At 41.1% G+C, this 19,987-nt stretch overlaps 18 protein-coding genes and 2 non-coding genes across 20 annotated transcripts; 9 read left to right on the top strand and 11 right to left on the bottom strand.

The window, feature by feature from the left end:
- Positions 1-7: 7 nt before the first annotated feature.
- On the top strand, positions 8-928 carry EHEL_040190 (DHHC-type Zn finger domain-containing protein; the record flags this gene model as incomplete). The annotated part of the gene is made up of 1 exon (XM_003887003.1): positions 8-928. One exon carries the CDS (start codon positions 8-10, stop codon positions 926-928), a length of 921 nt encoding a protein of 306 aa, XP_003887052.1.
- Positions 929-996: 68 nt separating this feature from the next.
- Positions 997-2,820, bottom strand: EHEL_040180 (HrpA-like helicase; the record flags this gene model as incomplete). Its single annotated transcript, XM_003887002.1, has 1 exon — positions 997-2,820. One exon carries the CDS (start codon positions 2,818-2,820, stop codon positions 997-999), a length of 1,824 nt encoding a protein of 607 aa, XP_003887051.1.
- A 126-nt stretch (positions 2,821-2,946) lies between these two features.
- EHEL_040170 (uncharacterized protein) lies at positions 2,947-4,209 on the bottom strand (the record flags this gene model as incomplete). The annotated part of the gene is made up of 1 exon (XM_003887001.1): positions 2,947-4,209. One exon carries the CDS (start codon positions 4,207-4,209, stop codon positions 2,947-2,949), a length of 1,263 nt encoding a protein of 420 aa, XP_003887050.1.
- A 144-nt stretch (positions 4,210-4,353) lies between these two features.
- EHEL_040160 (histone acetyltransferase complex SAGA/ADA subunit ADA2) lies at positions 4,354-5,379 on the top strand (the record flags this gene model as incomplete). Its single annotated transcript, XM_003887000.1, has 1 exon — positions 4,354-5,379. The coding sequence occupies one exon, from the start codon at positions 4,354-4,356 to the stop codon at positions 5,377-5,379; it is 1,026 nt and encodes a 341-aa protein (XP_003887049.1).
- Positions 5,380-5,393: 14 nt separating this feature from the next.
- Positions 5,394-6,581, bottom strand: EHEL_040150 (putative glucose transporter; the record flags this gene model as incomplete). The annotated part of the gene is made up of 1 exon (XM_003886999.1): positions 5,394-6,581. One exon carries the CDS (start codon positions 6,579-6,581, stop codon positions 5,394-5,396), a length of 1,188 nt encoding a protein of 395 aa, XP_003887048.1.
- A 147-nt stretch (positions 6,582-6,728) lies between these two features.
- EHEL_040140 (protein phosphatase 2A) lies at positions 6,729-7,874 on the top strand (the record flags this gene model as incomplete). The annotated part of the gene is made up of 1 exon (XM_003886998.2): positions 6,729-7,874. One exon carries the CDS (start codon positions 6,729-6,731, stop codon positions 7,872-7,874), a length of 1,146 nt encoding a protein of 381 aa, XP_003887047.2.
- Positions 7,875-7,892: 18 nt separating this feature from the next.
- Positions 7,893-7,966, bottom strand: EHEL_040130. Its single transcript has one exon. It is a non-coding gene; the product is annotated as a tRNA-Ile (tRNA).
- Positions 7,967-8,030: 64 nt separating this feature from the next.
- Positions 8,031-8,645, top strand: EHEL_040120 (uncharacterized protein; the record flags this gene model as incomplete). The annotated part of the gene is made up of 1 exon (XM_003886997.1): positions 8,031-8,645. The coding sequence occupies one exon, from the start codon at positions 8,031-8,033 to the stop codon at positions 8,643-8,645; it is 615 nt and encodes a 204-aa protein (XP_003887046.1).
- Positions 8,646-8,730: 85 nt separating this feature from the next.
- Positions 8,731-9,492, bottom strand: EHEL_040110 (transcription elongation factor S-II; the record flags this gene model as incomplete). The annotated part of the gene is made up of 1 exon (XM_003886996.1): positions 8,731-9,492. One exon carries the CDS (start codon positions 9,490-9,492, stop codon positions 8,731-8,733), a length of 762 nt encoding a protein of 253 aa, XP_003887045.1.
- An 88-nt stretch (positions 9,493-9,580) lies between these two features.
- Positions 9,581-10,558, bottom strand: EHEL_040100 (uncharacterized protein; the record flags this gene model as incomplete). Its single annotated transcript, XM_003886995.1, has 1 exon — positions 9,581-10,558. The coding sequence occupies one exon, from the start codon at positions 10,556-10,558 to the stop codon at positions 9,581-9,583; it is 978 nt and encodes a 325-aa protein (XP_003887044.1).
- A 139-nt stretch (positions 10,559-10,697) lies between these two features.
- Positions 10,698-10,771, top strand: EHEL_040090. Its single transcript has one exon. It is a non-coding gene; the product is annotated as a tRNA-Lys (tRNA).
- A 101-nt stretch (positions 10,772-10,872) lies between these two features.
- On the bottom strand, positions 10,873-11,346 carry EHEL_040080 (uncharacterized protein; the record flags this gene model as incomplete). The annotated part of the gene is made up of 1 exon (XM_003886994.1): positions 10,873-11,346. One exon carries the CDS (start codon positions 11,344-11,346, stop codon positions 10,873-10,875), a length of 474 nt encoding a protein of 157 aa, XP_003887043.1.
- Positions 11,347-11,397: 51 nt separating this feature from the next.
- Positions 11,398-11,676, bottom strand: EHEL_040075 (uncharacterized protein; the record flags this gene model as incomplete). Its single annotated transcript, XM_059743492.1, has 1 exon — positions 11,398-11,676. One exon carries the CDS (start codon positions 11,674-11,676, stop codon positions 11,398-11,400), a length of 279 nt encoding a protein of 92 aa, XP_059599475.1.
- A 246-nt stretch (positions 11,677-11,922) lies between these two features.
- EHEL_040070 (uncharacterized protein) lies at positions 11,923-12,288 on the bottom strand (the record flags this gene model as incomplete). Its single annotated transcript, XM_003886993.1, has 1 exon — positions 11,923-12,288. The coding sequence occupies one exon, from the start codon at positions 12,286-12,288 to the stop codon at positions 11,923-11,925; it is 366 nt and encodes a 121-aa protein (XP_003887042.1).
- A 21-nt stretch (positions 12,289-12,309) lies between these two features.
- On the top strand, positions 12,310-12,879 carry EHEL_040060 (40S ribosomal protein S5; the record flags this gene model as incomplete). Its single annotated transcript, XM_003886992.1, has 1 exon — positions 12,310-12,879. One exon carries the CDS (start codon positions 12,310-12,312, stop codon positions 12,877-12,879), a length of 570 nt encoding a protein of 189 aa, XP_003887041.1.
- Positions 12,880-13,000: 121 nt separating this feature from the next.
- On the top strand, positions 13,001-13,690 carry EHEL_040050 (uncharacterized protein; the record flags this gene model as incomplete). The annotated part of the gene is made up of 1 exon (XM_003886991.2): positions 13,001-13,690. The coding sequence occupies one exon, from the start codon at positions 13,001-13,003 to the stop codon at positions 13,688-13,690; it is 690 nt and encodes a 229-aa protein (XP_003887040.2).
- An 18-nt stretch (positions 13,691-13,708) lies between these two features.
- On the bottom strand, positions 13,709-13,909 carry EHEL_040040 (40S ribosomal protein S29; the record flags this gene model as incomplete). The annotated part of the gene is made up of 1 exon (XM_003886990.1): positions 13,709-13,909. One exon carries the CDS (start codon positions 13,907-13,909, stop codon positions 13,709-13,711), a length of 201 nt encoding a protein of 66 aa, XP_003887039.1.
- A 349-nt stretch (positions 13,910-14,258) lies between these two features.
- Positions 14,259-15,737, top strand: EHEL_040030 (uncharacterized protein; the record flags this gene model as incomplete). The annotated part of the gene is made up of 1 exon (XM_003886989.1): positions 14,259-15,737. One exon carries the CDS (start codon positions 14,259-14,261, stop codon positions 15,735-15,737), a length of 1,479 nt encoding a protein of 492 aa, XP_003887038.1.
- Positions 15,738-16,074: 337 nt separating this feature from the next.
- Positions 16,075-18,084, bottom strand: EHEL_040020 (putative phosphoribosyltransferase; the record flags this gene model as incomplete). Its single annotated transcript, XM_003886988.1, has 1 exon — positions 16,075-18,084. One exon carries the CDS (start codon positions 18,082-18,084, stop codon positions 16,075-16,077), a length of 2,010 nt encoding a protein of 669 aa, XP_003887037.1.
- Positions 18,085-18,348: 264 nt separating this feature from the next.
- On the top strand, positions 18,349-19,473 carry EHEL_040010 (uncharacterized protein; the record flags this gene model as incomplete). Its single annotated transcript, XM_003886987.1, has 1 exon — positions 18,349-19,473. The coding sequence occupies one exon, from the start codon at positions 18,349-18,351 to the stop codon at positions 19,471-19,473; it is 1,125 nt and encodes a 374-aa protein (XP_003887036.1).
- Positions 19,474-19,987: the final 514 nt, after the last annotated feature.

The following is a 19,987-nucleotide window of genomic DNA, read 5'->3' as shown; positions in this document are numbered from 1 at the left end:
AACAGGAATGGCATGGAAAGAATTCTGGAGCGAAGCTTTTAGAGTAGCTGTCTTTATAATATATCCGGCCTTGGAGCTTTACATATATTTTGTTTTTGTTGGGCTCCTATGCCTGGAAGACACCGAGTTTGATTCTTGGACAGTCTTTGTTGTGTTTGTTGCATACCATGTAATAGTGACTTACAAGGCAATGTTCTACATGAAGCTGTTCATAAACGAGGGTGTGAGCACCTTAGAGATATTTCCGGATGTTCCTCAAGAAGGATACGATCTTAAGATGAAAGGGATGAACAAGTTTGTGGAAGAAGAAGTGATGAAGCAGAGCGTCACAAAGATTAAGCTGTGTAGTAAATGCAAAACATACAAGCCGCCCCGAGCCCATCATTGTGGAACATGTAAAAGATGTTATCTTAGATATGATCATCATTGTGCGCTGCTAAATACCTGCATTGGATTTCACAACTACAAGTTTTTCTACCAGTTCATGGTTGTAAATCTGATATCGGTTATTTTTTTTATAATGACCATATCTATTTATATGATAGTACGCAGTCCTAAGACTGAAGTTCATCGGGTGAATTACATAGTGTCAATAACACTGCTGGGAATCGAATTCATTTTTAATTTGTCACTCCTGATATTCCACACATGGCTCATAGGACTGAATGAGACAACAATAGAACACTATGCTCTCAATGACTACATCAATGCAGACCATTCATTCAGTCATATATTCCAAGAGGGCCCAATGACAACATTAACAGATATCACAGATAGAAGGGTGTTAAATCCTTACAACCTTAGCCTAAAGCAGAACTGGAAGCAGGTATTTGGAAGTAACCCTATAGACTGGGTTGCTCCTAGCTATTCCACCCCTGGGAACGGAATATCGTTTCCAAAAAACTATGATGAATACGAACTGCTTTAGAAACCGCAACAAACCTTCAAAATTCAAATAAACCTTTCAACAATTTATTTCTCGTTTTGCTTATTATCTTAACTTGATTTAAAGTACTTTCCTACAATTCTTGCATACGCCTTAGTTGTATAGAAGGCATCCACAAACACAACAAATCTGTCTTTTCGCTTGAAAAAGCAGCTGCTTGGATGTATCCATACCACCTCATTACTCCCAAGATGCCTGTAGCTTCCGTCCTTCATTCTCTCACAGAGATTGTGTTTGTATGCAAAGCTGAAAATCCTTTCCACCATCTCAATATCTCCGCTCTTCTTTCTGTTCAGCCCCAAAAAAATCTTCTTTGCAGTTTCCATGTATTTCATCCCCACCTCGTGCTTTATGCAGTACTCTTTTGTGTCCTCAGACTCCAAATATCCTTCTAAGAGGTATACCAGAAACTCGATGTCTGTTTTTTGACTCTTGTTTTTGTGCTTCAGGAAGTTACAGCCATCCTGGCCTATCAAAGACACAAGGATAGAACCCAAGTATCCAGCATTTTTGTCCAAGCATTGCTGATAAAAATGAGACAGATGAACATCAAATGGGTGCCTAAGGACAAGCCTTCCATACTTTGTTATCCTAAATCTGATGTCGTCGGGATTTAGCTCTATTGAGTCCAAGCTGACATCCTGTTGAACTAAGGTTGCACTTAAATCTGGATTGTTATCTTCCTTTACATTGTTAATACTTATGCAACCCTTCTCCAAAAGAAAGGATAAAGTGGCAACAGCATTTGCACGTGTTGGATAGTCCAAGAACTCAAATCGAAGTAGATTCTTTCTGTGGACTAAGAGCTGTAGAAATACTTGGCACAAATCAGACCTGCAAATCTCAGGACTCTGGTGCGGAGGCAATGTGTTATACACATGTTCTGTGTACAACCTATAACAGATCCCAGGGCCTGTTCTATTACATCTTCCTAGTCTCTGATCTGCTGACTCCTTAGAAATGGCCTGTATCCCTAAACAACTCATTTGATCATATATTTTCACTTTGTGGAGCCCTGTATCTATGACATATCCAATTCCAGGTATTGTCAGCGAAGTCTCACATATGTTGGTTGAGAGAATAACTTTCCTTAGACTGGAGGGTTCATAGATCTTGTTCTGTTCTTTGTCACTTAGTGCAGAAAATATCTTGTAGACCCTGATCACAGGAAGCTTTTTCAGAAGTGTATATAGCTCATTGATATCCTCTTCTCCAGGTAGAAAGACAAGAATGTCTTTGTTTCTGACCTCAAGTCCCTCACACACATTCTCTTTTGAAAGAAGTATTCTTTTGATAGTGCTGTAAGACTCTACAATATAGTCACTTGTGCATTCAGGCAAATATTCTATCTTTACGGGGTGTGGCACGCCGGGAATGTCTAGCACGCTGGCCTTGAAGTAACTAGCTAACTTTTGTGTATCAACAGTTGCACTCATCAGTATCACCTTTCCCTTCATATTCCTGATGCTATTTTTGAACAGCCCTAGAATGACATCCGTCCTAATTGATCTTTCGTGCACTTCGTCAACAATGATGTAGTCAAACTCTCTTTCGATGACCTCGTTTAGGAAACTACCGTCGGTATATATGATTGTTTTGGTGTCTTTCTTGATGCTCTTGCTGAACCTCATCTTGTATCCTACACCTTCCATAGTACTGGAAAGGGTGCTATGAAGTGATGTAACAGCTATTCTACGTGGCTCTATGATGGCAATTCTGCAGGAAGGAAAAGAGAGAGATAGTAGATATGGGATATATGTTGACTTTCCACAGCCAGTCGGGCCCTTTATTATACACACTTTGGATCTTCTTATCTCATCTAGTATTTTATTCTTGTGCTCTTCTATTGGCAAGCTATAGAAATATGGGGACATCTCCTAGGGCCTTCTGAAAATTGAATTGATATGAAAAGCCTTTCAAAGCAGGATTTACAAAAGTACAGTATCCTCCCAGAAAAAGGGCCGTTGGCTGTACTTGGTAGTATTAGTATAGGTAATCCCTCAGCAGTACCCACATATCCTTTCGTATAGATGTATTCTATATCCCGTAATAAGCCCCTTCAAGTCTGTGTTTCGGAGAATACTTCTGGCTTTTTGGACAGCATCCTGATCGTCAGAAGGAATTCTGCAGTATTGTGACAGAGCATCTTTGACTATATATTCATAACTCATTTCTGGATCTTCTGAAGATAGGTTAAAATCAGCTATCTTAAGCATGCAATCCTCAGAAACGCAGAGGCTTTCCAATGAGAATGCTACAAATTTACACTTCTTTTCCTTCATTTCATCGAGTATTTCAGCAAGCTGGCTTACAAAGTATAAAGCGATTCGAGATTTTATAGCATCAGATATATTTAGGCAGTTTTTGAGAGTTCCAAATGTACAAAACTCATAAAGTAAAAACGTTCTCGAACCTAACTCTTTTACAACAAATTTAGGAACATAATCAGGATTCAGCCTCAAAGCCAGATCTATGGAGGTCTTTGTTACCTCTTGAAGCATGACATCTCCTTTGTGCACAAGATCTTCGGGAGCTTCTTCAGACAAGCATGTCATTCTGTATCTATTTCCATCCATAATCTCTTTGATGTAATAAGTATACCCATCGATTACTATTTCCTGTCCTGCAACTAGAATTCTATTTGCATTTGCCAGTTTACATTTTCTCTTGTTCTCAAGTTCTCCATCTCCGCCTGACTTCGAGCAATCTGCCAAATGCTTCATGCCAATCCTTGCCACACATTCCTCTGGAGATGGCCTTGGTTTTTTAATGTATGACCTGCTTCTATACTCTTCGAAAGACATCTCTTCATGATCGAAAATAAACAACTCTCTATTGTAAAACAAGGCTTCTTGGTAGGAGTTCCAAACCTTCCCCAGCACAGTGAACCCCTTTGGATTCAGCAAAGCATTAACCTCATTTTCAGAGAAGAGATTGGCCGATGCCGGAATCTTCCTTAGCTCGTCTTCCAAGACCCTTCGGTCATATGCATTGCATGCTATTCCCATGTTAAGAATTGCTTTACATGCTCCGTAGTGATTATTCCTCATAAAAAACCTCGATAACTCTACATAAATCCAATGATAGTATTGAGATATCTTTTTGTATTTCATCAGGAAGAGCACATGCGGGCTATTGTTCTTATAATAGTACTTCTGCCAGAGAGATATATACGATGGATTGTTCCTGAAGTATGGGATATCGATATGGCTTAACAAGGTACTTTCCAACTCATCCTCTCCTGTGTCATCGAATACTACCATAGGGACCTATGCAAGGGTCTTGTAGACATGTACTTTATTTGCACCCGTTCCAATTGCTATAAAGAAACCAGCTGGATCTTCAAGTTTATTGCTAGTATGGAAATAACTGTGGAATCATTCAAAAAACAAGAATAAAACATTCCCATGGCCTTTTCATTCTCGGATGAGTTTGGAGGAATATCGATACTTTGTGACAACTGCTTTGTTGAAACAACAAGCCTTACATATATAAAGTGCTTTGAATGTGAAATAGATCTATGTCTTTCGTGCTTTGTAAACCAAGTGGAGATATCCTTACACAGTAAATACCACAAATATAGAGTGGTGTCAAAAATGGACACTCAGATTCATGAAGAAAGATGGACTCTTATGGAAGAAATTTTGTTCATGGAAGGTCTTAGCGTTTCTGGAATAGGAAATTGGTCTGGGATTTCTAAATATATCGGAAAGGAAAAGGATGTTGAGAAACACTTTTACAAAGTGTTTAAGTTTGAAAAGAGAGAAGACGAGTTGCCTCGGGTGGCAGAGAGGGCAAGCAATCCTTATAGAGGAACAATCGGTTCGTATATGCCTTATAGAAGGGACTTTGATGTTGAATACATGAATGAATACGAAGGCACCATAAAAGACCTTAGCCCAGATGAAGGAGAAATAGAAAGGAGAGTTGTGGATGCTGTCCTCGACTCGTATATGAAGGTAATTAAGTTTAGAAATAGAAGGAAGCACGCTATACTAGAGAAAAATCTAGTAGACATGGGTGCTCTAGAGAAAAAGGATAAGGATTGCAAGGTTGTAGATGGGATTGGATGGATTGCACCATATTTGACCAGGTCAGATTTCAATACCTTTTTCCGTGGGATATACATAGAGGAGAAGCTTCGTGAGCTGTTAAGCAAATGTAAGCAGGAAGGCAGCAGCGTGCCAAATTTCAAGGATGTCTTATCTTCAGAGTACTTTGTCGACGAAGAGGAAAGGAGACTGTGCAAAACTCATGGGATACCACTCGACACATACATCGGAATAAGGAAAGAAATGGTTTCTTGCCTAACCGGGGGAAAGAGATGCACAAAAGAAGATTTCAATAGACTCTTCGGGTTTTTGAAAGAAACCGATTCTTTATACAACTTCTTTCTAGAGCATGGATTTATGGAGAAAAAAGAAAATAAATAATACAATTGTAATTCCTACTGAAAAGCTGGCGCTCTATTTTTGGTCTCCTTGAAAAAGACGGCCATCAGTCCGGCAAACAAGGCCATGCAAGCTGTGTAGAAGGAAAATACAATTCTTCCATACCTGATGTGCAATGGATAAAGAGCTGATAGAGTGGTGTATGCTGACAGCCAGTTCAAAGAAACACCCAAAAGTCCTGCAGGGCCTGAGTATTTCGGTGGGAATATTTCTGCTGTTATGAACCATGGGATAGAGCAAAGGCCCATATTATATCCTGCTACGAATAATAAGGCTGCAGCGGTTGGATACAGGCCGAATGTAAGCATGGCTGTTGCTCCACCGGCGATAAGAGAACTGATGATGATCAAAGGCTTTCTTCCAACACGATCGACGTATCTTCCTGAAAGTGCAGTTATTACAACAGAGGCCAAGGAGATCAATATGGCAGTTACTTCTGGAGAGTATACATCTGCAGGGAAGAGATCTTTGAGAAACAGGGTTATATAATCCACACCACAAAGATGCTGGGACACATGGACTAACATCACAAGGAAGACAGACCTTCTCGCTTTGCGGTTCCTGATCAAGGCATAAAGAGATACCTCAGAAGGTTTCTCTTGATGGAAAGGGTCTATTGCCCAGAAGAGCCCTACAAAATTCAGCCCTATTAAGAATAGAGTTATGATTAGCGGAATTGTCCAGGTGCTTTCTGAATTGAGACAAGAAAGGGCGTTCCCTAAGGTTATTCCGATAGTGATTCCAAGTGGATGGAAAGACAGCAGGAACCCCCTGTGCATAACCGGCGAAATAAACGAGGTATATATGGGCACGATTGCACATGTTATCCCCGAAGCAAATCCTATGATCAATCTCCCGGAAAAGATAGACATGAAACTCTGAGAAAAGAAAAAGGTCATGTATCCCATTGCATAGAAAATGCTGTTAAATATTAAGGCTCTTTTCATGTTTGGTTTGATTATGCTTGACAGAATGTTTGAAGCCAGGCACCCGAGGAATATACTGCTTGATGCCAACCCCCACAAATTGTCCACTTCTGCCTGATCCATTGTTTGCCTCCACATTTTTGAGACATACGGATACATGCTTCCCATCACCGTAAGTGATGTTCCGAACAGCACGGATGACATGGAGGCCATCACTGTTGAGTAGTAGACTGACTTTTGTATTTCTATTGTATTCATTGAGGGATTGAGGTTTGTTTTGATTATATACTGATTTGTCTTAAACGTATCTGAAAGGTTAGAATTTATTTGACAATTTTAAGTAAATTGGAATGTATTCCATTTCTGGCTCAGATCGACAAAGTGCAAAGTAATGCCTTTAATGCTATGAAGAAAAGCAATAAATGTGAGATGAATGACATAAGCAAGGTTTCTCTTTTTAATGAAGATAAAATGGCTGCGCTTGCTAGTTCCGAGACACATAGAGATATATTGGGAATGCTTGAAGGGAATTTTGGAGATCCAGATACTAGAAAGGCTATTTTTTCGAGCATATCCAGGATGGCTTTGAGACACATAATAAGAACGCTTCCTAAATCTATCAATCCTACGGGACAAATGTATTCAATGGTGGATGATGTAAGTCTGAAGCATCTTAGAAGCTCAGATGTTAACGGTTCCTTTAGAATACTAGTTTGTGCATTGAGAAAAGTGGATAGAGAAACTGTTGGAGAAGTACTTACACAAGAAATTATTATGAGACTGGTGGGGATGATCAGAACAGACGACCCAAAAGAAAGAATGCAGCTCTCAGAGCTCTTGATAAGCATTTCTAATTGCTCGAGATGCCTTCATGCTGTTTTCCTTGGGCTAACCAACGAGCTTGTAAACTTTATAGATAACAACAGGAATCATGTTGGACTAGAAGAGGCTTTGAGGATTATAATAGTGATTGTAAAGAAAAGAGCTATTGGATATGAAGACATGGTTGCCTTTCACTACCAGATAATTCTCCGCATGATTGAGACAAGGTTTTGCGGAGAAAGCAAAGAGATGCCTAAAATGATAAGGACTATCTGTATAAACTATCCCAAAGCAATTCCTCTAACTATAAAGCATCTGAAGGGGACATTTGAAAAGGCATGGTCGAATACAAAGGTTTCGATTGCTCATATTGTAGGTGATGTTCTTCGAATCATGTGTGACGAAACGTACATATGTCTCGAGGACGAAATCTGTGAGATTATAAGGATGTCTTTTGATTCAAACCATTACTTAGTGATTGAGGCGATGGCAGAGATGCTGCTTTTGAATCATTGGAATGTATCGAGACATAAAGAAACGTTTGTACCAAAGGTTTTTGGGTCTATTTACAGAGCGTCCCAGAAGCTTTGGAGGGCTGAGAGTGTGAATAGAGTATTAAAGATCCTCCATGCCATCCTTGAAATGGACCATAGACTGTTTGAGAAATGTTTGAAGACGCATAATGTAAAGAAGTGGAAAGACAGGTGGGAAAAAGAAAAAAATAATTGAACTTGAGCGGGACAAAAATGTTCCGACAGGGACTCGAACCCTGGGCCTTCGCGTTATTAGCACGACGCTCTAACCGACTGAGCTACCAGAACTGCAACCCACACTGGGAGGGCTGATATCGCACAGATTGATATCGTGTAGGAAACTCGATCCCTTATGAATAAAAGAATACCCGAGCCAGAAGATATAGCATTGACTTCCAGTGAATTTCTTGAGAGGCTTAGAGGAGAATATAAGAGAGAAGTAAGAAGAGAACACAACAAGGTTGTTTTTTACAAAGAGCCTCAGAAGTATAGAAAAATGGGACTTAATGAGTATCTAGAAAAAGATAAAGAATCCCAAGAAGAAATGGTTATTCCCAGGATGAATGAAGGCGAGCTGGAGATGTTGGCTCGCGAGGCAAATGTCTCTATAAGCATGGACAAGTTCAATAGGGATCCAGGAATAATGATCCTCTTGGTCAGAGGAACGACCACAGGCATTGAGTCCTTCAGGGAAAAAATGGAATACATACACAACAAGCTTTCTGGAAGTATCCAGACCGATAAAGAAGTCAAGGTTTTGGATGTCCCCCCTGAGGCGGAGGATCTTGTGATAGGAAGGAACGGAACGAACATATACAGACTTCAAAAGGACTTTAAGATTATTATAAGAGTAATAGATGGAAGCCGTGGTGGATCAAAGGCGCTTGCCATTTCTGGAGGCGATAAAGATCAAGTTCAAAAGGCATGCAGTCACATCACAGATATAATTTATAGAGGCATCAATTAAATACTTTTAATTTTAAGGATAAATTGCCGAGGATATTCCCGGTATAAAGGGAGATAGGAATTAGTCAGAGCATGCGGTGGCTGGGTCAACAAAACCTCCACTTATTTCCACATTCACAGGTTACAAAGGTGGTCATGGGCTCATCGCCAGACCTTGTCTGTAGCTGCCTATAAGAGCATTTTCTTTCTCCACACTTGTTGCACTTGAACATGTCTGTTTCTGCCTTTTGTGTGGGGATCTGGCACTCATAAAGACTGACCTCTATCATCTTGACCTCCTCGTTACGTAAGCTTTCACTTTTCATTTCTTCTGATGTCATATCAACGTATCTCGACGGAGAAATTTCTCCATCATAAACTCTTCTACAAAGAACCGGATTGTTTTTGTCCTTCAAGTTAAGGCATTTGCTTCGTATGAGCTTTGCAATGTCCGATGGATTCCTCCCAAATATCTCAGTGGTTATCTGCTTTGCAAGAAATGCTGCATGTCTATTGCTGCAGTCAGAAATAGATGTCTTAAAAGCTTCAAAGAACATTTTAATAGACCTATCCTTTTGTGACTCACCTGTTGCCACCTCTTCAAGAGCTAAGGAGGAATCGGTATCATCTCTAGAGACAGAAGGCGTCTTTTCTTCCATCTCTTTTTTATTTGTGGACTCCCCCCTTATAATCTCTGGATATTTGGTCTTTATAAGACTTTGGATCTTTTTAGAATCGGACAGCTTAATGAGCTCCTCGAGGTCAGAGGCGCTTATGCCCCTGGAAGCAGACAAGACGGAATCAAGGGCCTCTAGATCTTTGCGTTTTATAAGCCTTTTAATTTCCTCCAAACTTGTTACTTGGTCCATAAGGGTTAGATTAAATCAAGTTTTTTTATATTCTGATGGAAGAGGACTACCTTACGTATTTGATAGGCAATGCAGAATTTAATACGTATTACATGCAGCTTTTGAGAGCAATCCTACTCTTAAACTTGTTTCTGATTCTCGACATCAGGAAGATTGCCATGAGAGAGGTCACAAAGGAAAGAATCTCCACCCAGTAGAGAGAGGCCGTTACAAGGAGTGGGATCCTATATCTCCTGAGTTTGATGTTTTCCCTCACAGAGACAGAGAGCCTCATAAAGAGATTAATAAGGAAAAATCTCTCAAGTCTTTCTAAGTTTGTAGATCCAGAAAACACCTTTAGTGCAGCCCTAAGGCCATTGAGCTGGATTGTTCCCCATAGCTGGCATTTTTCACAGTTTATGTGTTTCAGCAGTCTAGCCATTTCCTCAACTCTCTGTATTGTCTTCTCCAGGTCGACAGATTGCTTGACCCAGTCTGTAGAGCCTTGGGATTTTATGGTCTGTGTTATGATTGACAGCCCTTCATCCATCTCTCGTTCGCCAATGGTGATGCTTCCCACACAGTTTCTCACAAGGAGATAAGTCAAGTAAAAGTTCAGCCGATGCTTATCTTGAAACCTCTTCCCAAAAAGAGTAGGGTTTGGAAAGTAAGTTCCGAAGAACTTCTTGTGGAAGGAGGATAAATGGGTAAGTATAGAAAACTGGAGACCACTCACCAGGGTTGGAAGCAACGGGTCTTCGTTCGAGATCTCCCATATTTTCTTCCATATCTTTGCAGACCCGTCTCCAGTCTTAAATCCTGTATATGCTTCTCTGATCTCCAGCAGGTTTATGTGCTCCTCGTTAAAAATGGATTTTTTCTTTACAAGGCAGGAAAGCAATGTACATTTGGACTTAGAATGGAACTCACCAAGATCTTTTGTCTTCACAAGAGAGTACGAGTCCTTTGAAACGAGTGCTTCAAGGTTCTTATATGTTGTATTATTGACCCTAGAAACCGAGCGATCAATGGAGTCCAGCTTAAGTGCCACAATTATGTCCAGAAGCACAGACAATATCCATAGCATTGTTTTTGTAAGGATAGATGATAAGATTTTTTAAAACAATTGTTTTAATCTATTATTTAATCAAACGTAATTAGACATGGATATATGTGTAAACAAGCCGAGGTATAGGGTAGATGATACATTCTGTGGGTAGTGGCAAGCCTGGCTAGCTCAACAGGATAGAGCGACAGACTCTTAATCTGTAGGCTGCGGGTTCGAGTCCCGCGCTGGGTATCTCTTTTTGTCCGACAAATCTGTGGCTTGTGAATCATGAGTAACAGACTTATTTTATACACCAGAGAAACTCTTAACTTCAAAATAAAGCGCCTATGTATTTATTCGTTCATAAGAGGTGTCTTTTCGTTCGCCATGCGGCATCTTATTCTTTCCTTGTTGTAGTATCTTCCATACATATTCATGAATATATTCTCTCCATCTTCAGTGGAATTACAGATGACATATATGGAGCCATCTCTTCTTAATACTTCAGTTACACACCCAAACATACAGCATTCGTCTCTTATTTCATCCACGTCAAAGCAAGACTCAAACACAACAATGTTTCCCTTCTCAAAAGTGTCATATCCATCATTCCAGTCTATCATGTTAACCTTCATTCTTCTGCGTGCCAAGGGAAAGTTGTCCATAGCTAGGGACTTTTCTGGAAAGGATTCAAACTTCAAGACAAATCCATCCTTGTATGGCCGGAACCCAACTACCTTGTCAAACACACCGAACATTTCCACTATATCTCTCAGTCTTATTCTTGGATGTATGTTTGATATTGCAACTCCTTTGCCCATACCCATACAGATTGCAATGGTTTCAGATAGTAAAGTATTCTTGTAATCTCTATGACTTCACAGAGAGCGGAAGCTCATTACAACTTCGTGAACCATACAGGAAATCCAAACCCCTGCAAAGAATGCAGTTAGATTAAAACAGACAAATCCTACACTGAGTATCCTAATGTTTCCATTAACAATGAAGTTGAGAATCTCGTAACCGAATCCTATATAAAAGAAAGCCACAGCCATAAGAGTAGATGTGAATAGCATGAGAGCCTTATTCTTGAAATGCTTGGGAACACCGAGGCCTAAAATAAAAAGATATGTCGACGTGACTTTCAAAACATCCATTGTAGGGGTGCTTAAGCTTGCCGACTAAGCTCGAGAACTCAAATATTGTATGTTCAAATAATCCATGGAAGAAGAAGAGGGTTTGTTTGATAAGATAAATGAGGCCGAGATGGAAAGGGATATTGAGTTGGCAATAAAAGGGCACAGAGTACCTGAAATAAGGCCAATGGAGGAATTCATTTTATCCTGCGATGAGCTATTTCAGAACATTGAGAAATTCAAGCATTAGAATAAAATTCAAAAATATCACTGTGTTCTTTTATTTTCTTTAGAGATTTTTTTCGGTGGTCCCAGCTCCTTTATTATTTCAAAGTGGTCGTTAGATATGCTGCAGACATAAAGAAAAAATTCATCTCGATCCTTCGGGCTTTTGAACTTGAACAATCTGTCCACAGATTCTTTCAGAGGCAAGTCCTTTGGCTTCAACACAGACCTGACAAATGATGGATAGTGAACAGGAACAACAAAGCACAAATGATGGGAGGATCCCTTGTAAACACCAGTGTTATCCGAAAATAGGAGTATAAAAAACTGCTTTCCAAATGCACACCTTATTGGATTGGATGTTGTTGTTGTAAACTCAAAGTCGAATCTATTTCCTATAAAAATCATAAAAAAATTTACCCTCAAGGAATGACCGAGATAAAGCTATTCGAGAAGTATAGCTACGAGGACGTCAAGGTAGACAACATATCGCTAAGGCCATATATAAACCTGTCTCGGCACGGAATAGTTCCGCATGCAGCCACGACCATCACCAAGGGAACCACGGGGAAGGCCAGAATCCCGATCGCAGAAAGATTTGTATGCTCTCTTATGAGGCACGGGAGAAACAGCGGGAAAAAAAGGCTTGCGATCAATATATTTGAAGACGCTTGCTTCATAATCCACTCCATGACAAAGAAAAACCCGCTTCAGGTTCTTGTGGACGCCATAGTCAACTCGGGGCCTCGAGAAGACACAGCAAGAATTGGAAGGGCAGGGTCGATGAGAAGAACGTCTGTGGACGTCTCCCCCCTAAAGAGAATAAGTATAGCAATAGCTAATCTTTCTGCCGGAATTAGGAGCGCATCCTTTAGAAACAGAATAACATTAGCAGAAGCAATTGCTAATGAATTAATTGCAGCCTCAACAAGCTCACAGAACTCTTATGCAGTTAACAAGAAAAAAGAGATCGAGAGAATAGCCCAGTCTAATCGTTAAAATATTTTTTATTTGCTTTACATTTTAGAAGCCTAGCCCTTACCATTTGATACCTATAAATAATAAGGTTTCAGGTTGATTTTATCAACACTCCCTTTGTTTTATCCAAAACAACCCTGAGATGATAATGCAGAGTAAAGTTCTTTTGCAAAACCTTGAAGATTTGCAGCCAGTAGTCATTGCAGGAAGCGTCATCCAGGCAAGCTACGCATTAGTAGAAAACGGCGTCGATGCAACGCTGTCAGACCTTATTCTTCCTGGATTTATGAATTTCTTTGGCCCAGGGCTATGTGCTAACATAGTTTATAAGCAAGCAGAATTGTCAAGGATGTCTCTCATATCATACTTCATCGGAACAATTATATTCTCAATGTTTTCCCAGATGAGGATTCTGTGGATATCAACAGCTGTATTTCCTGTGATGGGCAGGGGCTTCATGCTTATTGCCCTGAAGAACAATAACCAGCCTTTCCATTTGGTCATTGGATGGCTAATGGCTCTAGAGATGTCTGGAGTGCTCATACAAAAGCTACTTTTCAACAAGAAGATGAAAATTAGTGGAGATAAGGCAGGGGAGGTATTCATACTGATCCTAGGGCTTGGATTAGGAAGGCTGTACCGCCTTCCAGACTATACAATGATGCTGGTGGTTTTCTTAGTCTCGCTCGGGCCCTTCGTCCAGTACATGCTTTCGCTGCCTCTTTTCTCACAGAAGAAGCAGAAAAAAGAAAGAGGTAAATACCCAAGAATTAAGCTTCCGAAGAGGAAAGCAGCCCAGAAGGCTCAAGATACACTCAAACAAGCAAAATGAATAAAGGTCTTTAATATCCTAATCATAAATCTTGAATCCTATATCACCGGCGTATTCCCTGAAGCATCGTCTACACATCATTAGCTTCCTTATTATTCCACGAAATGTGTAGCAAGACACACAACTCCTTGAACCTTTCCCAAAAGGCATTCTGTGGGAATGAGGCCCGCTCCTCTCATTCTTCTTCACTGGTATATCAAAAAGAACTTCAAAGCTCATTGGGGGTAAATTTTTTCAGCACTTTGTCTCCAAGAATCGGAGCCATCCAGACAATAAATACAACCAACGCCATGGATGCTGACACACTGATTTGTTTCCAAAAGTGTTGTTAAATTGTGTTCCATCGGTAAACAAAATGAGCCTATTCCCTAAAAAGGAGATTGAAGTCATAAGGCCAGAGGGCATGCTGAAGTACCTAGGAATACTCTTCGTAGTGCTGCTTGTGACTTACTCTTACCAGGAGATAAGGAAATGGGTAAAAAGAAACATGAAAAACAACCTCTTGGTGGAAGAAGTAAATAAGGAGGGGCCTGGTTTCTAATAAAAGTTGTTAGGCCGGTATCCTTAAATGGCAGCCCAAGATACACAGAAAAGAGAAGAAAAGCACCAGAACTTCTTTTGCATGATAAGCGGAGGAAGGAATGTAGTATTTAAGGCTGTAATGGGATTGTTTCTGGGAATTGTAAAGGCACAGATGGACTTGGCAAGTGAAATATTCAAGGCAGATATAAGTGTAAAGAACGGAGATCTTATCAAGGCAGAATCCATATACAACACGATCTCTCAGCATTTTAGAGACAACAGTGCTTTTCGGAAAAAGTATGCAGAGTTTCTCATGTCCAGAGGAGAGTATAGTGAGGTAATAAAAAGATTTGAAAAGGATCCAGAAATAAAGGAAAAGACTAAGAGAGCCAGCGAATGCTTGTCCATACTCATTAGCAATAATGTACGACTTATTGCTACACTGATAAAAGAAAGCCCTTACTCTAAGGCTGTCTTAGAAGCATATATCCAGGTGTGCTTAATAGACGAAAAACTGGAGGAAGCAGAAAAATTCGTCAAAAAGTCAATGTCTTTTTTTCCAAATGAGTCTGCATTTTTGCGCCAAGAGATGCAATTGTATTTCTTGAGAGGAATGTTCTCTACGGGTATAAAGATGCTGAATAACTTGAAATACAAAGAGATTGCATCTTTGTTTGCATCTATTCTGGAGGATTATGAAAGGATAAAAAAAAGCAATCTAAGCAGTAAGGATAAGTGCAAAACATTGGACAGGCTGGTGAGAACTATTTCGTTGGCAGAAAGCGATAGTAACTTCTTTCCGAGTATATTCTCAACCTTGAAGTTGAATGTGATCTTTGATCTGTGTAAAAGCGGAGTTGAGGGTGGAATGCAGGGACTAACAAGTAGGGCTCAGTATCTTCATTCGAAAAGAAACAATGATGACACAATGTATTTGTATACTATGGCACTGACTCTTGACGGAAATATTGAGGAGGCAGAGGAGAAATTTAGACTGTTTAAGTTCCGAAATACAAAGCTCAGAAATCACATTTCACATCGTTTGGAAGTCGCAAAGGAGGAAAGAGAAAAGAAAAGAAGAGAAAAGGAAGAAAAAAGGCATAGAAGACAGCAGTACATGGAAGAAAACTACGGCGGAATTCCTAGAAACAAAGGAGATTTCCTTGGATACTATAAGATGCTTGGATTCAAAGAAGATGAGAAGCCTGACGAAAAAGAAATAAAAAAGGCATATCGAAAGATAGTTGTTAAAAACAAGAAGAAGAAAAAGAATGAAAATGAAGAAAAGGAATGGGAGGAAAACTTCAAGAAGATTAATAAGGCTTTCGGGGTGCTTGGGGATAAAAAGAAGCGAGATATGTATGATAAAGGAATAGACCCAGATAATCCTCAGCAACCTTCGCCAGGTTTTGGAAATGACCCATTCCAGAAAATATTCAAAGGATTTGGAAATTTCAGATTTTTCGACTTCCCAAATCAAGGGAGAAGAGGAAGAAGATCCACAACCACATACTTTTACTTCTGAATAAAACTTTCGGCGAACCCGCCTAGAATGGTGTGCAAAAAAGCAATTAAAGCTAAGAATATAGTATACATTGCATGTAAATGTTTTTGCAGAAAAGAAAACTATAAAACAAATAAAATGGCACCTATAAAAAGCTTGTTGTAGGATCATTAGTACTAAAATATCTATAATGCTTGCGCAGTGAAGGTCATATGAACGGTGTCCATGAGGTAGAAGAAAGTTGGAAGCGCCGCTTTAAGTTAGTCTCTTTAATTAAAGACAATTCTGCTGCTGGCATTTCATGTGCTTGTATTCTTCATGAATGCCAACGAGAGACCCTGCCTATAATGGCATGGACTTACTTCGTTATCTCCTTCAGGGCTTCTCTTAGCTCAGGGTCCCGAGTATAATATTGTTCCTCAAATTCTTCTTTCGAGGTTCCTATCAGCTCATAGAGCGAGTAGTCAATCCACCGGGGCCCGTCCCAAACAGACACATCCTGTCTGCGGCACCAGTAGTCAGGAAGAATAGCATTCTTCTTTTCACTGTCTGGGAAACACTTGTAGTCGTGCACAGCTATCTTCAGGTCGCTTCTTGGGATCCCCTCGTTGAGGATAATCTCGGCCAGGCGGTTTATTGTCTTCCCAGAGTCAAGAATGTCGTCGACAAACAGAACCTTACTTCCTTTCCTCAGCTTGGAGGGGTGGTGGATCCATCCTTCTACCTGGACGCTTGAGCTCTCTCCCACATCCGTGTAGGAGTGTACGGACACAGCAGCGTATGGTATCTTGCGTCCGCACACCGCATTGAAGTATTCGCTCACCACATTCCCAAGGTAGGCGCCACCCCGCAGTGCGACATAGATCACATCAGGTATAAAACCCTCTTTGTATATCCTATGTGCAAGCTTGATCCCGTTGTTTCTTATAACATAAAAGTTCATAAACTCCTTCTGGATAAACCTGCTCTTCCTACTTTTCAGAAGCTTCTCCACATCTTCTACGCTCTTTCCACTTTCCAGAGATATACTGCAAACCACGCTCTTTATCATCTCCTTGATCATCTTGCCTCCTTCACAGCGAGACTTCCATAGATCGCCAGCGACCCCCAGCCGGATCTCCTCTCTCTTCAGCGCATAGTACACGTCGTCCCCACAGATCTTCACAAGCCTTGCTATCATGCTCATCCCTCGCCTCCAGACAGAATTCCTGTCTCCGTCACTGCTACAGTTCCATTCGTTACGCAATCCCTTGAAAAACCTGTCGATTATGTAACTTCCATCCTCTACACCCCCCCTAATGCTTTCGTATATGCTCATCTCAGCCTCCACAGCAGAAAGCCCAGTCTCACAGGGAATAACCTTGGGCACCTTGTACGAGCACACTATACGGACCATCCGAGCCCATTCTTTGGCACTGTTCTTGTGTATCTCTCTAAGTATGTTCCTCATCAGCATCTCTGCATCTTCCTTCCTCTTCAGATCTCCATCTCTTCCGCCACACTCCTTCAGATACCTGCAGAGCATCCTTACAGCCTTCACTCTGTCTTTCTCACTCCCAGACTCCATGAATATAATTGCAAAGAGATTCTCATCCGTTAGTTTTTCGGCAAAGCCTTTGCCCTCATAAAGCCTCCATAGCGCCTCAATCTCCGCCTTGGCCCTCTCGCTTCCTTCGTTCTCTTCATCTCCTTCCGCCACAAAGCACCTCTTCATTGCTACTTCGTTTCCTTCTATTCCCTCACGCACCAGCAAGAAAAACCTCGACCATGCCTTCTCGTCATCTCCAAGGGCCCTGGCCAGAGTTATGTGGAGTGGAAGCAAGTCAGAGTCCACGTATCCAAAGCGTTCACAACTGCTCCCAAAATACCCCGTTATCTCCCTGAAAAACTTGAGGACCCTCGAGTTTATCCTCGCCTTGAAGGTCACTCCTAGCCCCTTCTCAGCCCTATCCTCACTTCCTCCTACAGTAATCACAACCTTCCTTGCTCTCCCATTGCCGTCAAGCTTCCACTTTTCTCCCACCTTGGATCCAAGCGACAGCCCCATCAGCACTGCAAGAAGCTCACCCCTTACTTCGTCATACTCAGGGCTGCTTATCTCCTCATAGACAGACAATCCACTCCCAACCCTGAACCTGTCACGAGTCAACGGAACTTGTCCATTGGCCAGCCACACCAGCCCATTCCTCTCTGCATTCACTTTGCACCCCATTATTCCAAGCCTAAGGTCCATGGGGCCTCCAGCCCTCACACAGTGCTTCTCCATCAGCGCACCGGCCTTCTCAACACTCATCAGCCTCTCCTTCCTAGGCCTCACAGCCCGTGCTGCAAACACCAGAAAGTACGCTAGGAGCTTCCAACTTTCCATATCTCGCAAAAAAAAATTATTTTTATACTTTTTTTGCGTTGATACTGAATTAAATTAAATCAATTTATGTCATTTTCCCAGTATATCTAATGTCTCTCCAAGATCAAAGGTGTCATACAGCTCCAAACTCAGCCCCATCTGTCTTGCCCATCCCAAGAGGACGCAGTACTCCTGTAATAATCCTTAATCTCACACTGGTTCCACAAGGACTTGCCATAGACATAAAAACGTCTTTATAAGCAAATTTGGGTATCAACCCATAGCATGGATCAGGGTATAATCAGGAGGCTTCAGGTTTTTGCAGAGGATGCCAACAACATCAAACGCAGTTGCAGAGAAGATCTAAGGGAATTAGTATGTAAGGTCCTTGATGGCTTTAGCGATTGCGGCCTTGCCCTCGAAACACTCTACACGTATTGGAGTAGTATTGACAGTAGTTACCCCAGGAGGAACGCTGCAATAGATGCCATCGTCAATGCCAAGGAAGCACTGGCCAGTACACAAAGGTTCTTGCGCAGTACCTGTTCGTTTCTTTTTGGCCCTGCACCTGAGCACAAGGAGGCCCCTTTCATCAGGTTTCATACCTCGCTAAGTGTCGAAAACTCTGGAAAGCTTGAGGGCCTTGCAATGGCACTTGAGAAGGTTGCTCCGTACATTCCCATGGACGAAGAGAGTGCAACTGTGGTTATCAAGAATCAGGAGCCTGCTGTTGCAAAAAGAATAGTGGATGTCATTGGCTTTTTTTTAGACGATTGCAGGGATTTTCACAAGAATGCTGTGCATATAAGTATTGAGCATCTTAGGCCATGGGTTCATAAGCTTGCTACTGACTGTTATACAACCTTAAAAGATTTTTCTGGAGGGGAGCTCGATGTCTTGAGGCAGTCCATTGAGTATCTTCCCGAGGGCTTGCAGAAGCGGGAAGCACCGAGGCTTCTTCGTAATGCAGAGAACGCCATCAGCTTCTCCATTGATTCCATCAGTGAGGTTTTCGAGAGGTTTAAGTGCTGTGAAAGCATCAGCACCAACCATGCTGAATTTCCCAGTCAGTTTAGAGACCTGATGGAGTCATTGGAAGCTTCCTCTTTCAGGATGGCAGTGCTGGAAAAGACTGTTGCTGATCTCAGAAAGGCTCTTAATACAAGTGTTTTTAGGAGATTTCTTTACTTTCCTAGTCAGGTCACCAGAAGAATTTCCTGGAGCATGGATAGTCCGAGAGTGAAAGCTATCCGGAGTCTATGTGCCATATTTATAGCCATCCTGTCCATTAGGCTTGTCTTTTGGTGTATTAGACAAAGACTATTGAGCAAGAGGAACAGAAGATACCATGAAGAGCAGGACAAGGATTTCATGCATGCCTCGAGTGATCAGTGGCGCCTTATGAGCTAGAGGTATAAGGAAAGTTGATGCATACATTGTACCATGCACTGTGGATGTCCAAATGTTGCATCCCTGCCATCCATTGCACTGAAAAGCAGAGAGACGTTACAAAGCTCATACCAGTGATGGAAGTGTTGTGTCTTTGAAGAAAGAAGCGAGTTCTATACAGCACTGAAGAAAAGTTTACAAGGAAATGCAGCTAATGAATAGAAGGTCATGCCTAGTTAACCTAAGGGAGAGCCACATGGACAAGGATTATATTCTTGTCTGTTTAGATGAAGAGAAATGTGTTAGATATATAAATAGATAGAGAACTACATATTGTTTAGCATGCACATAGATTATGATTATATCCTGAGAAGATTTTCAGATATTATATATTCTAAATCTAGATTAATTATGACATGTTTGAAAGGTAATAGGGCGGCAATTATCTACTTTCATTTCATCAGCCAGTAATTCTGCGGAGGAGGGAAAGATAATTGGGCTGAGAAAGCTGAACCGGATTGTCGAGTTCCATGCC

This window comes from Encephalitozoon hellem, chromosome IV (genome assembly GCF_000277815.2).
Source record: "Encephalitozoon hellem ATCC 50504 chromosome IV, complete sequence".
Lineage (NCBI taxonomy): Eukaryota > Fungi > Microsporidia > Unikaryonidae > Encephalitozoon > Encephalitozoon hellem.
The sequence above is the reverse complement of the archived record's forward strand: the minus strand, read 5'-3'. Positions and strand labels throughout refer to the sequence as shown.